The sequence below is a fragment of the Elgaria multicarinata genome, chromosome 3 (assembly GCF_023053635.1).
Source record: "Elgaria multicarinata webbii isolate HBS135686 ecotype San Diego chromosome 3, rElgMul1.1.pri, whole genome shotgun sequence".
NCBI lineage: Eukaryota > Metazoa > Chordata > Lepidosauria > Squamata > Anguidae > Elgaria > Elgaria multicarinata.
The window spans coordinates 51871236-51886905 of record NC_086173.1 but is presented as its reverse complement, the minus strand read 5'-3'; the positions used below and the strand labels follow the sequence as shown (position 1 = coordinate 51886905).

General features: G+C 45.4%; 1 protein-coding gene across 1 annotated transcript; it reads right to left on the bottom strand.

The window, feature by feature from the left end:
• Positions 1 to 3029: 3029 nt before the first annotated feature.
• OTOP2 (otopetrin 2) lies at positions 3030 to 14648 on the bottom strand. The gene is made up of 7 exons (XM_063123223.1): positions 14474 to 14648; positions 12954 to 13383; positions 12000 to 12136; positions 10159 to 10217; positions 9202 to 9326; positions 6072 to 6964; positions 3030 to 3357 (listed from the first exon to the last, which is right to left on the bottom strand). Exons 2-7 carry the CDS (start codon positions 13357 to 13359, stop codon positions 3187 to 3189), a joined length of 1791 nt encoding a protein of 596 aa, XP_062979293.1. The 5' UTR covers positions 13360 to 13383; positions 14474 to 14648; the 3' UTR covers positions 3030 to 3186.
• Between the last annotated feature and the right edge of the window lie 1022 nt (positions 14649 to 15670).

Genomic DNA, 15670 nt, shown 5'->3' with positions numbered 1-15670 from the left:
ATTGCCTGCAGGAAGGTAGACCTGCCACGTTGTCGTCCTCCTCAAAGACAGAGCCATGGAAGCTCTGTCTTGGGAACCACTTCAGGTAAGTTTATGGGGGAGTCTAGGTGGTCGGGCAACTAAAAATTTAGTGTCTGTGAGCTGGTGGAATCTGTGTACTCCTTTCCTGTGCACGCTTTGAAGCTCGCAATCATTCCGGACTCAATAGTGGATTCATAATACATCGATCCAGGCTCACTACAAAGCTGAGTGTTATGAATGGACGAATTTCGACCAAGGAGGCAATCACGAAATTTGGTGCCATCAGTAAAACATAGCACCATTGAACAGGATGTTTTTGGGAAGAGCAAACTGAGTACAAATGTGTCCTTGCCAAGCTACTTGTGAAGAACCTGCTGTGATTCCCCTTTCATTGCTACATTTGTCTTCACTGTGAGTTTTCTACAGCCAAACTCAACATGCTCTAGTCTACTGGCCCCTAGTAGAATGGTGGTAGGCTCAAATACTATAGTAACACATTTCTCTCTAGAGGTTTAGAATTGTGCCAGGGAGTAAATCCTGGAAAATTAGGCTAATGAAACAGTGAACTGCAATTATGAATTTCAAAAGAAGAGAACAAGATCAGCAGGATGAAGTGGCATGATTTTATTTTATTCTTTGATCTAAGGTTTTCAGACTTCAAGTGGAGAATAGTTTTACAATCTCTCATTCCCCCCACTCCACCCCAACCACCATTTTCTGAGCAGCAAAATTACATTTCTTTCCATTGTAAATACAGTTTCATAAGAAAAAACCTCCAGGCAGTGTGGGTAGGTAACTATTGTAATTATCTACTTTCCCTTCCAAGTTACTACATAACATAGGCTACAGGGGTTCAGCCAGTTTCTTCTTTTGGTTAGAAGATATTGAGTGAGGGAGAATTTAGCACAGCCCTCGTTAAACTCTTCCACAATTTTAAATGTCTTTTTTTTAAAAATTCACTCCACCAGAGATGACGTTGAACACATTAGCAACATACAGGAATCCAGTTTAGGAGATTGCACAGAGACTTCCTGTGCCAACATGACACAATGCTGTCATCTTGCCATGCATTTGCAGAGTTCAACTGGGTCAGTGGAGCCTCTACACCTGCCAGAACTACATAGATTCTGCTAAATCCATGACCTTAAGAAACCATAACAAGCTGGAACAGGGAACAGAGATCTAACAGGCATCCAGCTAAAAAAATCTTTATCTAATGGAACTAGGTGATTGCAAGCATCTCTACACTCTTAAGTGTGCAATTACTGTTTCTAGCCAAGGAATGCCATTGACTCATAGTGTCATCACACAGGGGGAAATTGTGTTTGCTTACCGTCACTTCTCCACCCGTGTTTGTCCCTCATTACTTCCTCTTTTGAAAGAGGAAGTAAACAACCTGCATGTGGTCAATTCAGTGGGCTGTTCTGATTGCGCTGCTTCTCCTGCACACAGCAGGAGATAATGGCAACTTCCGTCTTTATTTTAAGTGGGACTTACTGGGCTGTTTTTTTGTGGCGTGAAAAAGGCAAGAAGGGGCGGGAGGCAGATCACGTTGTGAGAGGGACACACGAAAATCTGTGAGTGCCCAGTAATAAGCGTGCAATAAAACACTCGTTGAGTGTTCCACGCACTACAGTTGAACAAGGCTTCACTCTGGACCACCTGCATACAAAATCAAGCCAGGGGTGGCATGTCTTTCCCAAGCCAGGGGTGGCATGTCTTTCCTACTCTCTCCAGATGTATTGGGTTACAATGCCACCAGTGGAGGCTGGTGGCTCCAGTGTCATCCAGAACTTACTTTGTGGCTTGGATTCAGCACCTCGGATAGTTGCTTTAGGGTTCTGACTGAAACCTGGAGCAGATTCACTGCCCCACTGATACCTGAGCTACCAGTCACCACTGAATGTCACTCATCCCTAGCAAGCACTGCCATTGGCTCTGCTAGCTGGGGATGATGGGAGCTGTAGTCCAACACATCTGGAGAGCACCAGGTTGGGAAAGAAATGTTCTAAAGAAATGAGCCCCACTCTTTTCGTTGATAGCCAATTCCCCTTTATAGGGTTTATGAAGGATCTGGAACATGATGACCCTAGCCAATGTGGAAGAATGCCTTGAGTAATTACACTTTGGAAGTGACACCATCACCCCAAGTTTCACATTAGATTGAGACATGTGTGTGTGTGCTTGAGGTGGGGCAGACTGTGGGAGCAGAGCCAGCCAACCCAGCTGCACCCAGGACCTCAGCGTTCTTGCAGTACCTTCCCACATCATCATAAACATCCTTCAGTGGAGTTTGATGGGTTGAAGGAAACAGTGCCCAGCTTCCTCCCACATCTGAGGTGCATCTGCCCTCACACGAGCGGAGGAGGCCTGGACAGCCTCAGGCATTTAAGCACTGTCCATGTGCCGAGTTCAGTGGTGACTGCCATTTGATTCTCTCTTCTTCTTTTTTACTTGTCACAATGAAAACAATAAATATATTTTTTTATATAAAAATAAGTTCATTAAAAAAATGAGTAAGCTACCTTTAAAAACTAGCATATCTTAATACCCTCTTGATAGCATAACCGTAGGCTCTTCTAGTCTCCGGGCCCTGATTCAGGACATCAAGTTCCACAGAAACCTGTGACACCTCAGGACTGTACTTATCAAGTGCGAGCTCTAACAGGGTCATACGCTTGACGCCTTCATGAAAAGGCATGAAGGGGCAGAACAGGAACTGATGAAGCCATCTGAACTACAACAAGGTACAATGGCTTTGATCGTCTTCGACGTATACTCAATCCTTCTTTCAAATTGAGCTTCCCCAGAATGTTCTGCTGAAGTTTAAGGGTCCTTAGAGTGACCAGGAATTAGTCCAGGCATGTATAGAGTCCATGTTGGCATTTCCTGGTAGGGAAAAAACTAAACTGGAGATGAACAGCCCTTAGCAGGATGAAGAAAAGGAGTCACTTAAATAGAAAAAAAGAAAAAAGAAAAAAAAAGACAGAAATGAAACAAAACCCCTATTTGGGCTTTTGCCAGTACTACTGAGTAATGTCCACTAAGCAGTAGGGCCTGACACCCAAGTAAAGCTCAAACCCCCTCAGTGCAGCAGTTCAGGATTTCTTTCCTGGGAGATGTGAGAAACGTGGGTTCTTCTAACAAATTCTTCATTTTTCCCATTTAAGACATGATGTAAACCTCCAGCAGGCTAGCTACTGCATGCATCCTGTAGAAGATGCCAAAGGGCAGGCAGATGTCCACAATGGCAGCCCACATGGGGTTTCCATAGAATTTGAGCTCTGTGTCGTTATCAAACTGTGGCCGGGCGCCAAACGCTGGCATGATCCAGAGCTGTTTGGGAAAGAGACAAAGAGAACAGCAGCGTCAGCGAGAGAAACAGGAACTGATGACTCAAAACACCAGATAGCATGAAGTCTAACAGCAAACCCTATTTGGCACACATGTCAATCCGGATGGCTGCTGCTATTCCACTCTGTTTGAACTCTAGTTGCCTAGGATGGCCACTTATGAATTTCCCCCCCCCCCCGCCCAAAAGGAAATCCATCACCAAAAAAGAGAGCCATACCATACTTCTTTATTGCGATCCATGAAAAAAAAGAAGAGAACAGTGATTTGCATAACGTTTGCATATGCTAATTTATGCCTACCTGTTTAGCCTCCTGTCTAGTGCCAGCTCTTAATGGGCAACAGTTCTTATGTTTCATTACCTTCACTTAGAGGACATCTTCAAATAGAGGATTGTCCTTTGTAAAAGACGATGCCTGGCCAACATACTTGTAGTCTACCATGGCTGTTAATTATAAACATTCATTGCTATTGTGAATGTCCAAACGTGAAGGCAGTGGGCATAATCTAGAGCAGGAGTGGGCAGACTTCAGGCTTGCTGGATCCACTTTGTTTTTACTGGAATCCAGAGATCTGCCAACCAGAGCCTGGTGCAGAAGACATATAAAATACTTAGAATGCAAGAATTCTGAGCCCAGGAATTTGCTTTCAGTACCAGAACTGAATGGAGCTCATAGTCTCCCACAAAAAAATCCACTCCTGTTACTCCAAGCTTTCTTCATTTCAGCAGTATGATTTGTGCTGTAGAGAGGGGAGTAATTTTGCTGCTATTGCTAAACATCTGGGATGTCAGAAATCCTTGGCGATCTACTGCACAATACCCAGAGATCTACCAGTAGATCCAGATTTACCTTCTGCCCAGCCCTGACCTAGGGCACTATTTAGCATGATGACATTTCATGGACTTTTGTCTTCTGGATTGTGACCAATGAATGATTGTTATGTGTGCCATAATCCCAGGCATCTATGCCAACACAGGCAGCAGAGCTCCAGCAAACTCCAATGAATTCCATGGGTGTCACATGGTCAGCAGTGGAACTACTACTGCCATTTCCCCATTCCTAACTGAGATAATACATTTCCCCATTTGGGTTTGACCCTCTAGTCCAGGGGTGGGATATGTGTGGCCCTCCAGATGTCTTGGCCTACAATCCTTCACCATTGGCGATGCTGGCAAGGGCCGATGGGAGTTGTAGGCCTAAACATCTGGAGGGACACAAGTTGTCTACCTTTGTTGTAGTACCTTAAGAAAATCCAGATGCTGTAAATCCCAAATTTTGCCTTAGGTTAAATTAGAAAAAATTAAATAGCATTACAGAAATATAGAGCTGTGCATAATTGATTCTGACCTCTTGTTTTCGTGTGCCTAATAATCTCTAAAAACGCATTTCCTTTCAAACTTTTCTTTGTTTGAATCATTTGAATTTGAAGCCCATGGAGGCTCCTCCAAGTCAGCTCCATTTGAATCTACATGGAGAAATGCTGATCCATGAGATGGAGGTTTTTTTGGTTTTATTTACTTCCACAAAATAAGGTGGAAGAACAACACTGGTCTGCATGTTTTCCCCAAACCGTGTAGGGTGTGGTCAAAGGTGCATGCAAAACAGGACTTGGTGCATTCCTCCCTCCTGCCCACAACTCAAACTCAGCTCCCCCCCCTTTGCAATGCATTTCACAGACGTACTGGATAGCAAGCCCAATGTTCATTCAGTCCTCTGTGCTGCCTCTCTGCCCATGCTTCAGGTGAGCCTTTAAAAAATGCTACATGTACATTTATTTGTTAAAATGTTGAAAAACTCCCTATGGAGATGGAAGATGATTTAGAGCAACCTTCCCTGAATTGGTGTCTTCCAGACATTGACTACAACTCCCAGGATTCCTAACCTTTGGCCATGCTGGCTGGGGCCAATGGGAGTTGCAATCCAAAACATTGGAAAGTTGGGGAAGGGTTAGGGTTAGAGACACAGGATTCGTGACAATCAGTGCTGTGCACAGCCGGCTTCTACTCTGTTAGCACACAGAATCGATTTCTCCTGAGCTCAGTGTGGGAGAATGTGCACCAAAACACAACTCAGTATGTGCTTCCGCAGTGGAGTCACCATTCAAATTATGTCCTTCTGTAAACACCCTTAGAATTATGCATATCAACTACTTATATGGGCGAAACTAGACATTACAAGAGACATGGGGCTGCTGCTCTGTGCCTCTTTCTCCCCACATCCTTACCCAACCTGATGGAGCTGATGGGACACACATCTGGAGGGCACCAGGTTGGGGAAGATCTAGTATAACACAACACAAACTCTGCATTTCTCTCCCTTCACCCACACTGGCACCAACAGCCACTGATGTGGCGGCTGGGTGGGGAAACATTACACATTTTGTTACAAGGAAAGACAGAGATGGAGCAGTGATGGCAGCTCCATGCCTCATGTAACATCTACTTCCACTAAAGTCAACAAAGCTACATCCTTTGGCATGCAAATATTTTGGCTCAATAGCACAGCTGCAACTAGCTCTGGATAAAAAATAAAATAAAATGAGACCATCGAGCCTCGGGTGTACGTATTTCCCAGAACTGGAGTTCCTGTCATGCTTTACTATTATGCATTTAGAGGTAGGGATGGGAGAAATCAAAATTGTCTTCATAACTTTGCTAAATGACCCAATTTAGGCCCAAACAAAATGGCCTTACTTACAATTATGTTACACATGAGCAGGAACATTGAGCTCTCCTTTAAGAATCTTCTCCTCCAATTCACTTTCTTGGGGATCGCTACTGACTGCGTTACTTCAGAATGGGCCTGAATTGCTCCTTCTGGGGGTGTTGTGGATGACAAAGCATTTTCGCTCTCAGGGACGCGGAGGGAGAGGACATTTATGTTGACAAAAGTGAGTCCATAGATGTCCCTCTGCTGAGAGTCAACTTTGTGTTCCTCTTCTGGGGGTTGCCGGTGGAGGCCTTCAATGATAAAGATGTTCTGGAAAGTGTGCTGGGCAATCATCAGCAAGGCATAGCTCAAGTTGAGGGCATTGATAGTGTCCCGTGGTGAACTGGCCACTGTGGCCACAATAGAGTAGTAGGAAATGGCATATTGTCCCAAGGCTGCACCCATCAATAAAGCAACGTCCAACGTTCTAGTTGGGTTCTTGTGACGGTCCATGTCCCTTTTGTCATAGCGATACACAATGGAGCTTCCAATGGAGACCACGGACATCAGGCTCAGGCAAATGATGTTGAAGATGTAATACATACCGAGTACCTGTTTGTTCTTCATTTGGGGTTTGTCCTTCGAATTCACCTGCACCTCATACACGATCAGGACCGCTATGCCCGTCACCAGGACCAGGAGACCCATGATGAAGCCCAAGAAGTACGTCTTTTTGAAAAGCTTGAACTTGCGGTGGTGCGTATGGTTGGCGTGGCTGTCGATGAGGCGTCCGACGTTCTTCCACATGACATAGACCATGGCAGAAGCAAAGAGGCTGTACTCGATGTTGAAGGGGTAGAGCCAAAAATAGCCGTTCTGGAAGATCTGGCAGAGAGGACTTCCGCAGTGACAGCTATGCGACGAGGCGGCCTTTAACCCAGCTGCAGAGAGGGAAGACAAACGTATGAGGTTTACTTACTTGTTCAGTAGAAGCTTTGGGTTTGGGTTTTTCGTATACTTTTCTTTTTTTAAAAAAAGAAACTTGGATATGAAAAAGGCAACGTTTTTAACACCTGTGATACCTGAATGCCACTTCAGACCCAACTCCCCAATCTTTTCAGTCTTTTAAGATTCAAAATGTGTTTATTTGCGTATTATATTCAGTGGGGGAGTACAGCCAGGGCTTAAAGTGACACTGTGCCAGCACATTTTTTTTTATTAGCAAAGGCACTGATGTGATCCTGCCACTCCCAGGCTTCTGTGTTCTGAGCTTAACAGTAATCCACATGGGAGCTGGGTGGGGAAAGACTCTCCACAGTAACAGTGTATTGCTTCCTGTTTGTAATGCAAAGAAATTTGGGGCATGTTGGTCTTGAATGGACAGTAAGGATCAGTGCCTGAATTTTTGGACCCTCCTTTGGGGCATAGGGGTGTGTGTGTGTGTGTGTGTGTGTGTGTGTGTGTGTGTGTGTGGACTATCATGATGAGCACCTGCACTTCAAAATTTACCACCACATCACTGATCATATTTATCAACCGCTCCTTTCCTTCATGGAAGTCAAAATGGCACGCATGGTACTCCCCTTCCCATTATATTCTCACAACAAAACTGCAGAGTAGGTTAGGCTAAGATGTGTGTGTGTGTGTGTGTGTGTGTGTGTGTGTGTGTGTGTGTGTGATTATTTAGGCAGGGATGAGAAACAGGTGGCCTTTCAGATGTGGTTGGAGTACAACTCCCATTATCCCTCACTACTGCTGGGAGTTGCAGTCCAGCAACATCTGGAGGGTCCCATGTTCCTCATCCTTCAGTTAGGGCTCCTTTGGGGAGACTCTCGAAGGGGGCCTTGGAGTTGTGGGATCTCAACACACCTTCCCTCACTTTGGGGGAATATCTGTAACCTTTATTTCAAGGTTCTACAGGTTGTTGGGTACTAATTACAAAAATGATCTCCTTTCAGTTAGCTTTAAAGCCTGTGTCTTGCTTAATTTCCATTTTGATGTCATTTGTCCTAGGTAAAAATCAGTGGAACACAACTTTACTTTGAGGCAACGTTACTGATCACTTAGCACTTCAAATGCTGTAAACACAGTTTGAATAATAATAAAATAAAACCATAAGCTGTAAGAGGTCAGCTGGTTATTTATAACTTTTTTTTCTTATTTTTAAAAGTAAACAATGACCATGTGGCCCATTCAGCGGGCATTTTTATTGCTCCGCTTTTCCTGCACACAGCAGGAGATCATAGCAAATTTTGCATCTAAAAATAAGTCGGGGGTCTTATTTAGTGATGGGAAGAAGGCCAGAGGGAGCGGACAGTGCATGGGAGGGGGACGGCAGCATCGAAAGGACCTGCAAAATACAGTGAATGGGCAGTAATGGGTGTGTGATAAAACACTTCATAGAATCATAGAATAGCAGAGTTGGAAGGGTTGGAAGGAGCGTTTGATGACGCTCTTTGTCAAGGAAAAAAGACCAGAAGAAGCAGGAGAGGATGATGTTGTCAAAAGGACGCGGGAAAAGTTGTGAGTGGGCAGTAACGAGCAGGCAATAAAACGCTTGTCTGATGATGCTCTGAGAGATCCAGGTTTGGAGCAATGTCGTTCTCGAACCTCACACCTGCATTGGGCCCAACAAATTCTCTGGGTGGCCCTCCAAAATTGACTATGGGGGTGGGGAGCCAAAGGCACTCCTCAGCTAGGGCACTATTTATCCTAGGGCTGGCCTTGAATCCTCTTTGTGTATATAGATGAGGGACAATGATCAATGCAGCCTCTCAACAGGCAAGGGAGGAAACGTCCAACGGAACCCTCTCAGCTTTACGAACATGAGAAGAGCCCTGATGCTGGATCAGACCAAGGGCATGTCTAGTCCAGCACTCTGTTCACACAGTGGCCAACCAGCTGTCGACCAGCGACCCACAAGCAAGACATGGGTGCAACAGCACCTTCCCTCCCATGTTCCCCAGCAACTGGTGCACGCAGGCTGACTGCTGCTGATACTTGGAAGTCTTCAGGAGGTAGGAAAGACATGGGGCTGGTTGAGAAGAGGCAGCCCTCATTTCAACTTGGGACTGTCCACTGCCATCAGCTTTTGGGTTAGCTGCTCTTCAATATTAAAATGCATCAATAAAATCTCCCCCCCCCATTAAAATGCAGTTCTCTTTTGTGAGCCACTGACCCATTCTGTGTGCCTGTGTGCCATTTGCATTTGGGTTCTTGGTTTCAGCCTTATGCACTGACTCATCTGTGACAGCCGACATCCACACTGCGAGATTGGTGGTCAAGGTGAGCATCAAGCCACATCTGAAAGACAAGAAAGGAGACGCGGGGGGTTAAGGGGAGAACCCTGTTCATTCTAGGATTACAAATTGAAAATGGTGGAAAAGCGAGTAAGATGACCTGCTTGAGCCCAAAAGACCCCCTTATAGCATTAGGTGTCATGGGCCAGGAGGCATTCCAGCAATGTGTGTGTGCGTGTGCGCGTGTGTGATTCAGATTGTTTCGGTAGCGCGGGAAGAGATGCTTACTATGGTGGTGACAGAAACTTTTCTTTTTTTCCTATCCTTTCTTCCGTTCAAATCTAAAAACAACAGCATGCACTTTGCAGGGTGGCGGTGAGAGCACAGCTCTCGCCGCCTTTCCCTCTCCCAGAATGCATCTTGAATGATGCAATCTAGCTTCATTCCATGATGCATTATAGGAAAAGGGGGGGGGGGAAATGTTGGCCAGAGTCACATGCAATGTTTTAAAAAAGTAAATGAAGTGTTGCCACTGCCACAGTAAATGGGCTTTTACTACACCCCCAAAATGAATGAAATCATTTTGCCTCCCAAGCATTTTTGAAATTGCACCTTCCTTTAGGGGGGAAATAATAGAGTAGGGGGACAGTTTCAGGAGTGTGGGAGAGAGAGAAAAATGTTGCCTTGTGCAAGACCCAAAGAGAACTGTGGAGCGCAAACATTTGATGGCAGGTTCCCACTTGTCTGTCATAACAGCTACTGATGTTGTTCTAAGTGGTACGTTGGGTCCCCCACCCTGCCCCCGTTTGGTCTCAGTTTAGCCAAGCAGGTCTGCAGTTCAAGAAAAGAATGAAAAATAGCTTGGAAGGACTCAGCTAGGAGGTCCTGATACTCACCTGGTAAGATCCAGATGTACGTGTATACAATCTCTGGCAGACACCCAGAGGAAGTATGTCTGGAAAGAAACAAGTATATATTTAAAATTCCCTGTCAAAGCATGTCTGACACTCTGCATGAAAGGCAGGTGTAAATGGAAAAGAAGCAGAAGTGAAGCCATTTTTTTTTTTAAAAAAAAATTATATTCTCATGCCATTTAGCTTCTCATTCAACCACCTCACAGTGGCTCATTCTGCTTCTACTGATGCCAGTCTCATCAATAGACACCTCCGATAAAATTGCCACAGGATTACATGTTTCATCCCTGCACTACATTTTTCCTCCCTGCATTCCTGCAAAACAGTTTTAGATCTGGGAAGTAGCTAGAATCGAGTCAAACTTTCTCCACTAACATTTATTGTGCATCAGATCAAATAGAAAAGGAACAGCTTTCACCTCTTCAAATCCTTGCCCCAAATAAACTTGAAGGCCATTTAGAAAGGTAAATTTCAGATCGTGTGAATGTTACACGAGGTCAAGAATATAGTTAATAAAGAATGAAAACTGAAGTAAAGCTTTTCTGTATTTCCTGAAGTATCCAATTATTTTCAAATTTTCATTTCACCCCCAAACGTTGTGGAAAATGTGGTGTTTGAGAGAGAAAATAAAAACATAGGATTGAATCCCAAGGTGTCATTGGGCAAACATTATTAATGCAAGGAGGGTTCTTGATTTTCATTTTTCCCCATCACACAGATCCCACACCCCCACATCCTCTATCGTATTCTCCAACTCTCAGGAGAAGCTTTTTGGAGGCGTGAAGAAGAGGTACAGCAAGTAGAGGGAAATCAGCAAAAATTGGGGGCTCTGTCCTGTGCATTCATATGTATTTACTGCTGGTGCAACAGCAGCAGTGGATCCAAGTCATAATTTTGGGAAAGGACATAACAGAGATGAGAATAATGTTGACTTGGTTTGTGCGCTCTACTAAATAAAAGCAACAAAGTTGGTTACTGGTTCCCAGTTCCCATAGAACCATGAAATGGAATCGACTGTGCTGAATGTCACTTGCTGCGGATCTACACAGAGTCGTCGGGGCGCCCTGAAGGCGCTTGCGTGCGCCTCCAGGGTGCCCTGAAACTCCTAGTGTAGATACCTGTAGATACTTGTCCAGAAGAGGCGGAGGAGGTGGCGGTGGCGGCGGCGAAAAGTTCCCAGGGCTCCCGTCAGATGCGAGTGTGCCTAGAGCGTCCTTGCCGCCGTCGCCCACCTCCCCGCCGGCCTCCTGCTGCCGGCGAAAGAGCCACTCTTTCACCGGCAGCAGGAGGCCGGCGGGGAGGTGGGCGACGGCGGCAAGGACGCTCTAGGCACCCTCGCATCTGACGGGAGCCCTGGGAACTTTTCACCTCCTCCTCCTCCTCCTCCTCCTCCTCCTCTTCTGGACAGGTATCTACAGGTATCTACACTAGGAGTTTCAGGGCGCCCTGGAGGCGCACGCAAGCTCCTTCAGGGCGCCCCGACGACTCTGTGTAGATCCCCTGTACTCTGCTGTGTCATTCTACAGTTTCTTGCGGAAAGCACTGGTCTTGCAGTTCTCCCTATCTGCTTCGACTGCTTGGAAGCACCAAGGCACTCCAGTGCCTGCGAACTGACTAGTGCTCGATTTCCCTGCATTCAAGAATTGTCCTGTATTCCTGCATCTGCTTTCTGCAGGACAAGGCCTTTCCAGATCGAAATGCATCCAAAAACAAACTGGCAGCTCCAAGTATTCCTATACTAACTGGACTGCCACCAATTATTCCATAAAGGAGCTTTAGTCTATTCCCTGCACACTCAGAATGATGAGAAGATCCAAACTCACCTGGACGATCACGAACACCGCCTGCACAATTGGGTACATGATTTTGATGACTGACAGGCAGTGGAAGAAGCTGGAGTAATATCCCGTCTTAAATACGTCCATCACCAGCGTGAGGATTGCAAACAGGACCAAACCTCCTGGTTTGGAAAGCAAATGTCAGTATATCACATTACAAACAAGGTTTCTAGACTTCTAGAGTTCCTATTTTGTCTGTTAAACACAGCCACAAGGAACCTTTTATACCTGCAGCCCACAAACACAACAGTGATGGTGTTTCAGGTGCAATGTATCACTTTTGCTGAAACCTGAGCTCTATCTTGTGATCCGACTGCACCGTCAGGTGCGTTTAAGATGGAGCACATCATTGTGTAAGTCTCGCCTCAAGCAAATCTGGAGTCCAAATTCAAGTTATACTCAGGGGGGTTGGCTCCAAATTTTTGTTGAGACCTCAGGCAAGAAATCTGTCATACATCCTTTCCTATTCGCCCAGACAAGGCACCTGAGCCTCCCTGACCAAAAGCAGGCTGTCTGCTTACTCTGCCACCCTTAATCCACCCCAGGCACTTCTCCAAAGCACTGGGAGAGGTGTGCATGCACATGTCCACACAGGACCCAAGTCTCAGTCTGACTGACCCTTTGAGCATCTGTGAGCCCTGGCTAGGCGTCTTGATTTTGCCAAAGATGGTCACCTACTGTGGCCATTTCAAACTTGACTTCGCTTTTTAGGGGGTTCTTCACTCTCTTGAAATTCTTGCCTGCTTGCAGAGCTCAACATTTTGAGTCTTGCAGAACTCAGACAGGACTTGAATACTTCAAAAAAAATGCAAGCAGGGCTCTTAGAGCTACGAGTGGGACATCCATTTCCTATGTTTATCCCACATGGCTATAGCACCCACTGGGCCATGTTCTGCTTTGCCCCTCCCACCCAACACATAGCCATTAGCTGCTCCTTACCTCTTAGCCAGATGGGCCCTGCATGGCGGTCTTTGCAAGGGATGGCTTCCTGCCGCCTGGAGGTGCTGAAGATGTAGAAGAGCATCCAGGCAGTGGTGATCAGCATCACAATGGTGAGCATGAAAAAGACGTCATAGTCATGAAGGGGCACATTTTTGAAGGCCCCACCGCTGACCAGGGTGCAGGCCAGCAGGACCAAATTGATGGCGAGCAGAACGGAGAAGACACGTCCTCCTTTCTTCCAGATTTCTTTGGGGCCGTGCGACGAGGCAGAGGGGAACTTGTGGCAGCCAGTGGGAGATAGCGGCTCAGGTGCAAAGTTGCCCTTGTCATCCTTTTGACCAGCGCCCATGATAGAGTCTTCACGTCTGATTTCACTGTCTTTCCACGTAGACACTTCGGTCATGATTTAATGGGCACTGTTGTGTTTCTGCTAGCATGAAGCACATGCAAACACACACATGCACACACACACACACACACAGAGAGAGAGAGAGAGAGAGAGAGCGCACATCAGGACAATATGTATTATTTCATGTCAGTTGTCCAGGTTTCATTCAACCAGGGGAGGTTGAAGGTGATGACATGATTAAACAAAAGGCAGATGCACAAAGGAACAACAATAACAGAGTGTGAAATGTCCTATTTGGTCTCCTCCTGTCACAATTTTGATGAATCCCCTTTCTTGCTGACCACACCTGATCAAGACAGCAGAGCCTGTGAGCTGACGTTTCATTTTAGTGTATTGATTTTTAAATTCATCAGTTCGTTCTTTCCAAATTCCCTTTTAGCAGCATGCTTCTTAGCAGTGTCTCTTTTGATGAGCAATGTGCAGTTTAGTGGATTTTTTTTAAATAAAAAGCTATGTACCCCCATATTTCCAGATCCTGACTCAAACCTTATCATTATTACTCAAAGAGCAAATGGTGGCAGTCTCAAATCATTCTGCATACCTTTCAGATCTAGCGAAGGTCAAAGTACGGCTCACTTACGACCTCCTAAGTCAAACACAGCCCAGCAGCCATAATAGCATACTAGAGAAATAACCCCAATGGAGACATTGCACAGGCTTCCTAGCCCCTTCATGCCCTCCTCCAAGTGTCTTGCATTGCAACCCTATGCATGTTCACTAAGTTCCATGAGACTGGCAAATGTGTAGATGATTACAGCCTTAGGTTGCAATCCTATCTGGAAGCCGTGGGACTTGCATCAGAATAAACAAGCATAGGATTGTCCCATTAGATTCTTTGCTAATATTAACTATTTACAGCACAGTCCTGTGCACGTTCACTCTGAAGTAAATCCCATTGTGCTCAGTGGGTCTTACTTCCAGGGAAGTGTGTATAGTGGCTGCACTCCTTAGGCTGCAATCCTATATATCTTTACCAGAGAGTAAGTCCCATTGAACACAGTGGGAATTCCTTTTGCGTCAACATGGATATCATTGCACTGGTCATGTCATTATAACGAGGCTCATGGAGACCAGAACAGTAGCCATAGCCAAGGGCTATTCCACCAACCTGCTTTCCGCCTGCAAGTCGACTTTCTGTCCTCAGCACTGCTTTTGCACAAGCTTCTTCTTTCCTCCTCTCAGAAACGTCCAGGGATTTATATCTGTTCGGATGCCTTTGTGATTTACACCATCGGTGGGGCAGACAGTGTGGCTTCATAAACTTCTCAGGAATGCTGACATGATCCATTTTGTGCACAAGCTGTTTTTAGGGAAGAAAAGGGTGAGAGAGATGGGCTCAAGGTCACTCGGCAAGGAAAATGGGAAGAAGATGACAGCTTATCATAAATCATATTGCAGATGAGAGCAGAGGTTCTGACATGGTCATGTTTTTTTTAAAATATATATATATTATAAAAAGGAGCACATAAGCTGGAATTTGGTCTGATCCAGTGGGGCATTTCCCTTCCAGGCCTTGAATAGGCAGAAGTCAACAAGTGCTTTAACTGTCACCATATCTCCAAGCTGATAAAAGTTTCAGCTGTTGATTTCTGTATAAGAACATAAGAAAAGCCCTGCTGGATCAGACCAAGGGTCCATCTAGTCCAGCACTCTGTTCACAGTGGCCAACCAGCTGTAGACCAGGGAACCACAAGCAGGAGATGGTGCAACAGCACTCTCCTGCCCATGTTCCCCAGCAACTGCACAGAACCCCTTTCCATAAAAGAGTGTCAAATGTATGCCCCTATGACTTTATCTGAAGTTGGTCACCCACCTTGCCCAGCTGCAATGACTGCTGGGTCATAAGGTGGCTGTGATGTGCCCCCTTTATAGAGGGCAGTCCTCTGTTGGAAAGGTTGCCCAGTCCAAGTCTGCTATAAAGATAGTAAGCTATCAGAAGGAAGAGCTGGACCTTGTAGTTGTTCATCAACATCTAGCACCTGAACACACTCTTCCACACCTTAACGCATTCCATTAACCATTTTGTGGTTAAGCAGCATGGTTTAGTGTGTTGTCTGAACAGGGCCATTATGGTGAGATGGACTGTATTTTTATTTAAATTATAATAATGATTTCTAAATTTGCATCAATACCTATAAATTGGCATAGACACATTTTACCAAGCTTGTCCTCTGTTGGTGATGCATATTCTTTCTTTAGGTGATTTGCAAGTGGCCACCCTGCTGAGCAACTAATCAATCTTGGCACTGGTGGTTACAAAACAAAAGTAAAGACATTTGTTTTTGGTTTTTTAAAGCCAACAGTT